At 34.4% G+C, this 8,215-nt stretch overlaps 1 protein-coding gene across 1 annotated transcript; it reads right to left on the reverse strand.

Annotated features, from left to right (window-relative positions):
* Window positions 1-1,131: 1,131 nt before the first annotated feature.
* LOC124460647 lies at window positions 1,132-4,281 on the reverse strand. Its single transcript, XM_047011894.1, has 6 exons — window positions 4,208-4,281; window positions 4,126-4,146; window positions 3,815-4,061; window positions 3,462-3,615; window positions 3,294-3,395; window positions 1,132-1,403 (listed from the first exon to the last, which is right to left on the reverse strand). The coding sequence occupies exons 1-6, from the start codon at window positions 4,258-4,260 to the stop codon at window positions 1,132-1,134; spliced, it is 849 nt and encodes a 282-aa protein (XP_046867850.1). The 5' UTR covers window positions 4,261-4,281.
* Window positions 4,282-8,215: the final 3,934 nt, after the last annotated feature.

The raw sequence follows: 8,215 nt of genomic DNA on the forward strand, positions 1-8,215 counted from the left end.
AGACTTAAGAAAAGCACGCAACGAAAAATTTTTGTATTTGATGTCCCGTTACTTTATCTTTCGTCTTCTTTCAATCAGTGTTTGCATTTTGCAAAGAATTAATAGACAGAGTCAAAAATGCCGTTTCTTAGTTTTCTTCATTTCTTTTACCGTTTTCTTGAAATTTTGTTTCTTTTTTTTTGTCATACCTAAAGCTGAATTTCGCTTAAATAATAGTTAATAAAAAAAAAACTCCCAAATTATGCCTTTCATTAAATTTTCCATGTTTAACTTGAATTTGTGTGCCTTTTTTCATTTTGCAAACAATTAATGGACATACTGTATGTATGTGTATGCGTGCCAATCACAGCATGCTTGTAAAAGGGAATGGGGAAGAAGAAGAACAAGAAATGGAAATGATATTTGGAAGGTTTTGTCTGTGCACTGCTGCATTGAGTTACCGAAAAAAGTTTGGAACATGTAAAAATATTATTATAGGTTCCTAGTCAAAATTGTATTTATATTGGAAAAGAATGGGGCCCTTTGAGACGAATGAAGTACAAAAGAATGTTCTTGAGAAAAAGAAGTTAAATCAGTGGTCGCCACGGCCCATTCCCCGGACTAGGGCCTAGCTCTGCCGCAGCGTTGCCGTCTCACATACACTGTAAATGCTCGTGCACTTCGGAAACAATTCGACTCGTGCTTAACAGAAAAAAAAATGATTGTCCACATGTCAAAAGTACACTAAAAAAATGTTTGTTGACAATTGAAAAAATTTATTTTTTCTTTATTGTAAATTTTTATTTAATGTGCAATGCGTTATTTGCTATCAAGTTCCTTTAGATTCCTTCTTTATAATCTAATTATAGCGCACTTCACATTTTTTCGAAACATTTTCATCTAATTATTTTAGTTAAGCAGTTTTTTTTAGTGTAAAGCAAGAAAACGTTTCGTACTTCGTATTTGTTGTCACACACACAAATGAAAAGTCTCATTTTTGGTTGTATGCGTGCCTACCCCTGAGTTAAATGTACCCTGCAGTACGAGTCTGCGGAGACTCCCCGTCGAGTTTACGGGGACATGTCCGCTGTCTTGGAGGACATAGCGGCGACACGTTCATTTGAGTTGCGGCGACATTTAATATTAGATGGCCTAGCAATAAGGACAATCGGGACAACTGAGCGACAAAGTCGACGGTATGTCCGGGGGTGGTTTTTCGTAAATGTTTTGAGGGACATTTGCAAAGAAATTTCCTCTGAACTTCGACGGTACGTCGCAGGTCTTCTTTGCGTTCGTGTCAGAGGACGTTCCATCGACATTTTCTTTGAATGTCGACCGTTGATCGACGGATCTTCTTTGCATGCGCGTCAGAGGACGTTCCATCGACAATTGCGTTGAATGTCGACCGTTGGTCGGTGGGACTTCTTTTCATGCGCTTCAGAGTACGTTCGATCGACAATTGCATTGCATGTCGATAGTGTTGTCCATACAAAAATAAAATACAAAATTTTCTTTTAATTAATTTATTTATTTACTAAATTTTTTATTTCACAGCAATATTTGAAAAATGTAATTTTAATAAATTACATATAATTATTATATTCACTTATTATTAATTTTTAACTAATTTAATTTAATTATAATAAGCTGTTGATCCAGACAGACAGGCAGACAGACGGACAGACGGATTTGAACTCGTCTTGTCATGCTGATCAAGAATATATATACTTTATATCAGGACCGAAAATAATTATTATTTTCCAAAAAATTTCCAAAAAATCATCTATGTAATAATTGTTACAAAAACCCTCAATCTTAATTCTTATTTTTGATTTTTAAAATAAAACTCAAGAATAACTTTTATTTTTGATTTTTATTTTTTCCCTCAACCCATAAATGTTATTTTTGAAAAAAAATAAAATAAAAATCATTAGTGGTTTATATAAAAAAAAAAAATTATAAATATCATTTAATGATTTTTATTCTTTTCTCAAATATTTTTTTTGCAAAAATACACATCCAATCTGAAAAAAATTTTAAAATTTCCAATTCTAACTTCAATCGTTTGATAATAAAACTATGGAAAATGCTTAAAACGAGCACAATACAAACTTCGGCACGGCCGAAGTAAGCCCAATAATTAATAACGGTTCTAATAGTGCCCAGCTTGAATGTGACAAAATTGACCGAAGTTGTTTGCTGCATTTATTAATTGAAACACAACTGTAACATGTTTACTCAAATCTCTTGGTTTGTTCTCAAGCTAAAAACGGTAAGCATTTGGAATTGGAAATTTTAAAATTTTTTTCAGATTGGATGTGTATTTTTGCAAAAAAAACTATTAATAATTCAAATTGTGTCAGCAATGATTTTTATTTTTGAGAAATTATAAAATTGGTCAGATGTTTGTAACGCACAGAAGGAGACGTTTCCGACCCCATGAAGTATATATATTCTTGATCAGCATGAGAAGCTGAGTTGATATAGCCATGTCCGTCTGTCCGTCCGTCTGTGCGTATGCGTTTTACTCAGCCGTCTTAAGAGCTATCGGGCTGAAATTTGTTTTCGGGGTTTTTTATTACCCGGGAAAAATAAAGTATGAAAACCATCAGGATCGGACCACTATATCATATAGCTCTAGAAGAACTAGAAGAAACATTTTCATAAAAATTGGAGTATGCTATGAAATTTACATAAGTGATAATATTGGATATAAAACCCCAGATCCCAAAATTTGAATGTGATCGGATAAATATAACACAAGTTACAGTCAATATAATAATCGGCTCTGCTCCCAGCTCTGCCGGTAGCGCTGCTTGCTGTCTACTACGTCTTTCGTCATCAACAGAGTACATGCATACACACACAGACGCAACGCTACATAAACTGTATGTGTATGCGTGCGTTGCTTTGCTTTGGGAATGACGGAAGAACAAATTGTCAAATAGAGAGTCAAATTGTTTTGTTTGTATATTGATGAATTGAGTTGCAGAAAACAAACATGTAAAATTATTATTACCTAGGACTGTAAGGGTATATAAACTTCGGCATAGCCGATGTTAGCTTCTTTGATATTTTTCTATATAAATTACAAATGATTTTTTTGTTTTTTTTTTTCAAAAATAACAGTTATGGGTTGAGGGAAAAAATAAAAATTTATTTTATCTTATAACAGTTACGGTCCCTGCTTTATATGGTCGGAGATGCCTCCTTCTATGCGTTGCACACTTCTGACCAAAATTAATATACCCTTTTTGCAAGGGTATACCAATAAACATAAACAATAAATAATGTATCTTCTAATGCCTTCGTACGTCGATTCTTCATTTTGTTGACTGTATTTTTGGCATCGCAGCCGATGGCATTTCGGAGCACCTTCTCCGCCGGCTGTCCTCCTTCAGACATCTGAATGGCTTCTGAAAGGACAAATATATATTTATAGAGATATATAAAAATTAAAATACGAAAAATTGTATTTTTACCTAGTAAGCAGCTTAACACCTGGGGATAAGCTCTAAGGCTTAGCTTCCCATTTTTCCCATCTACGTTGTGCGATTCAAGCAGGTCATCTGAGAAAACCTTTCGTATGGTTTTCGTGATGGCCGCTTGGGTCAGCAAGGTGTTCATTCGTTTGATCTGCAAACAAAGAAGAAAATAAAATTAATACAAAATATTATTATATGTTAATATATGTGGCTTCTAAGTTATTAGAAATACCTTTAGGGAATCCGTGAATAACACTACTTCTGAATAGAAATTGATTGATATTTACACGGATTCGCTAAAGGTATTTCTAATAACTTAGAGAGGCTAAAAAGAATACATATGTATGTACATAAAATTCTTTAGAGTCCGGCGTTATCTTATGCTCCATCTTTACTAAGTCCTCCACAGACTCCAAGGGGAATAAAGCGGAGTTGTCGTCTGGCTTGTCGCTCACCATCCGCATTAACTGCTTTGTTAAGGCAGCTTGTGTCGCCAAAGCATCATTGAGATGGCTCCTCATCTCATCCATTTTTTTTTCCCAATATTGGCCTCCATGGATGGAGCAAACTTCATCCTTTTTAGCAGATCGGCGTTGCCTAAAAACAATTTGAAATGAAATTTTAGAACTTGAATATTTGGGTATTTCATTGAAATACTTACTCGGTTGACCAACGATGCTTTCTGAAATATATTCAAAGAAAATGCATTAGAATAATTTTTAGAAAGTCATTGTAATGCTTACTCGATGCTGGGGCGCAAGCGCATAACTTTCGGGGGTGTTCCTTGTCCAGCCATTCTACTTAAAAGGAAAAAAATTTATTAATTTCTATTTCCACAGTGAATAATGAAACACACAAGGAATTTTTTTTTTGTAGGTATTCGAACCATGGTAAGTGAATCTTCAAAAGATGCCTAATGCGCCGTCGCATTACGAAATCGGAAACTCTAAACATTTCTACAGATTGAGCCATTTCTAATTCTGCTAAATAAATTCCTACACTACATGCAACTATGGGCTCGTTATAAAAGCTACTAATCTTAAGAAATCTCCTACCTAAAATATATATTTCTCCTAACTCTTACTCATATGAAACTATCTGAATTGGGATGCTTTCTCCAACATAACAAAAATTATCTGGCTTTCTATTGGTAAGAGTGCATCCCTTTATTTTGAGCACATTTCTAACGAATTCTGTTTTTTCCTCCCTCCCTACATCGAAACTATCTTCTACAATTTTCCTATATAAGTACTTGTTGTAAAATTTGTGTAGGCTTTCGGACAAATCTTTTCAGAGTTTGCAAATAATTTTCAAACGAATAAGAAGACCCTAAAATCGGATCTCCGATTTGATTCACAGTCTCTTATTATTGAATATCCGGCAAAAACGAGCATGAATATAAAGGAACCCTAGAGACGAATACTTTTGTGACTGACTGTAAATGAAAGCAAAAGCAAAAAAAATGTATGCCACGTGCAACATAAAAAATTAAAATTTGTCACTTCTATTTTCAAAATTTATTTTAAAAAAACTTTATTTGATTTATTTTGAAATGCAAACTTACCTTTATATATTTTGAATAATTTGAATATTTTCACTGTAATTTTTCACAAGTTTCTAACTCCTCACTTTTGTGACAACTATCTTGTACGCAATTCTAAATCAAATGGAAAGAGAAACGAAAATAACAAAGCGACGCGTGCCGAAATGGTAAATAAAAACAACAATGCAATGTTCCGCTTTAACTTTGTTCTTTTTGTCTTCCTTTTGGTCGCGTGCCGAAAACACAGAGTATGCTTGGCCATAACCGACGATGCATGTAAAATTATGTGAAATTTACATATGTTTCACATCAAAAGAACATGCTTATTTAATTATCAATTTATAAGTAACAAGTTATTGACAAATTATGTATATATAAAAATAATAATAATGTTCAAATTTTTTCCTCATCCATTAGTAACAAGGGTATGGAAAAGCCGTCATGAAAATAAATATTATTTGATGCTGCATTTTTCCTATTCTTGCTTTTTTTTGTGTCAATTTTTTTCAAGAAATTGTGTTTGCTCAATTCTTTTCGGTAGCCGAAGTGTTTCGACGACTACATTGGATAGTTCGGGCACCGTCGGCAGGTCTCTGCTTGTCGACGCCGGCAGAATTTAATTCGTCGGTATAGTCGACGATGCGGCGCACTGTGGGCGATTTCGACGATCTAGCGTAACTAAATTAACATTTGCAATGTCTTAAAAGTTCCAAAATGATACTTCCTGCCAATTACTGAAACCTTGGTTAGTATATCGGCGATAATTTGAATGCTTTATTCGATATATTTGATCAGCTGTAAGATCACAAACGAGCAGTATGTTGAAACAGCTGTTTGCAAAACACTTTGGCGCGCTTTTTGCACTTGATGCTTTGGTCTGAACAAAAGTCAGAAATTGATAGTATTATATATTTTTTTGCAGTTATTGACAATTTAAGGTATGTATTTTACTAAAAAAAATGTTTTGTGACCTGTGCATTTGTGTTCTTGTACTTATATGTGGTAGAAATTAACCATCATGGTAATTGAAACTTAGTGTGGGCCTCTTCGGGTCGGATCCAAATTGTATTCTAGTGTTAATATGTTTCGTCCTCATTTTGAATTAAGCAGCCTTTGCTGCTCCAAAAAGCTCCTGCTCATAATATTTGACTTTTTAGGCACCATGTCGGTACGCAAACTTATTCTGTTTGATGTATGGCACAAAGAAACCAAACCTTCGCAGAAAGTTACCGCAGTCAACAACTTTGTTTTTTCAAATATAGTAGATAGGTCCAAACTTACAGAAGACCAGTACAACGCTTCATTAAATATGTTAAAAAATTTTTGCAAAAAAGTGGTAAAAAAATGGCGAGAATGTTATAGAGGCTATGAGCGATTTGAACAGAAAATCAAACTTTGGTTAGAAGAAGAGATAACATATTCACAAGAATCCGGTGGTAAACGGTGTGGACGAAAACCCAAAAACGTGTCTGATTGCCATGCAAAACGTCAATGCACCAAAGTATCTGGATTGGTTAAGGAAAATACATGCGAGGAACTGCTGACAGCTACACGGGTAAGCTTGTACAAAACCGGACAGAGAAGTGCATCTCAAGTAGTTTCAATGGTAGGCGCAGATCCGGAAGTTGCAAAACAGATGAACAAAAATCCTCAACCTGATCAAATTATTAAAAAATACACTCCAGACGAAGCATTAGCCCTGTATATTGATGGCGACTTCACAAAAAATACATATAAACTAATGCAAGCTGGTGCAAAATCAAGAAATGCTAACATTTATCCAACATATGATGTATTACGCTCCGCTAAAAGAAGATGTTATCCAGATGAAATAATAGTCAGCGAATGCTGTGCTGAAATTTCGTTACAAGAAATGTTGGATCACACAGTAACAAGAATTGTTGAAGCACACCCAGAGGTTTTTAGTTCTGTGTTCGTTAAGGCTGATGAATATAAGGATGTATCAGTATTTTATAAGTGGGGATGCGATGGAAGCTCGGGACATTCAACATATCGGCAAAGCTTTTTGGATTCTGAGCTCAAAATGGTTGATGGAAATTTTTTTGCCATTTGTATTGTGCCTTTACAAATGCAATTCGAGAGCAGGATACTATGGAAAAATCCACGGCCATCATCAACCCGATATTGCAGACCCCTAAAAATTATGTTTGCAAAAGAATCTGTGGAATTAATTCGAGACGAAATCGAAAATATTAAATTACAAATTTCAAACATTAAGCCTACTAGTCTTTGTATGTTTAGAGCTCAACATAAATTGCAATTGACCATGATTGACGGCAAAGTCCTTAGCGTGATTACAGACGCATCAACCCAAACTTGCGGAATTTGTAAAGTTTCACCGAAAAATATGAACAATTTGAGTTTTATTTTGGAATTGCCAATAAATGAAAACTTCCTTGACTACGGACTATCGACATTACATGCCTGGATTCGCTGTTTTGAATGCATTCTACACATAGGATATCGACTCCCAATAAAGAAGTGGAAGGTTAGCGGACTAGACAAAAGCATCGTAAATCAAAGGAAAAGCGAAATTCAAAATAAATTTATGAAGGAGATGGCTTTATTGGTGGATATTCCAACGCAGGGAACAGGAAATACAAATAGCGGTAATACCGCTAGAAGATTTTTCGAGTACCACGATCTTTCTGCTCAAATAACTGGAGTTAATGGAATCCTTATAAAAAATCTTGGAATCATTTTACGTGTACCTCTTCCAATTGGTATGATGTCGGAAGAAGCCTTGGAAGCAAGAAATAAAGATTTTAGAAACTTTCGACTGAAGCATACACGCAAAAACTCAAGAACAAATTCAATGCAGGACCTAATGAACACGTTATTAATATCCTCGGATCCTTTAATAAGTAGTTTACGTAGAAGCTCAACACAATTCATAAAAAAATATACGATTTTAGATAAGAAGGTAAAAGCTCTTCTTTTAGAAAAAATTTAAGAAACAGACTCCAGCTCTGATTCCGATTAATTAAATATTAATTTTATGTACAAAATATATCAAATATATACAATGTTATTCAGTTGGATTTGTTAATTTAATATTAAATATCAATAATTTAAATAGTTTCATTAAAAAAACACCAATATTCTAACACATATCAATTAAGTTACGCTAGATCAGCCAAATCGCCCACTGTGCGGCGACTTTGTCGACCGGGGACATTTGGTACTG

The sequence above is a fragment of the Drosophila willistoni genome (genome assembly GCF_018902025.1).
Source record: "Drosophila willistoni isolate 14030-0811.24 chromosome XR unlocalized genomic scaffold, UCI_dwil_1.1 Seg143, whole genome shotgun sequence".
In the NCBI taxonomy this organism is placed as follows: Eukaryota; Metazoa; Arthropoda; class Insecta; order Diptera; family Drosophilidae; genus Drosophila; species Drosophila willistoni.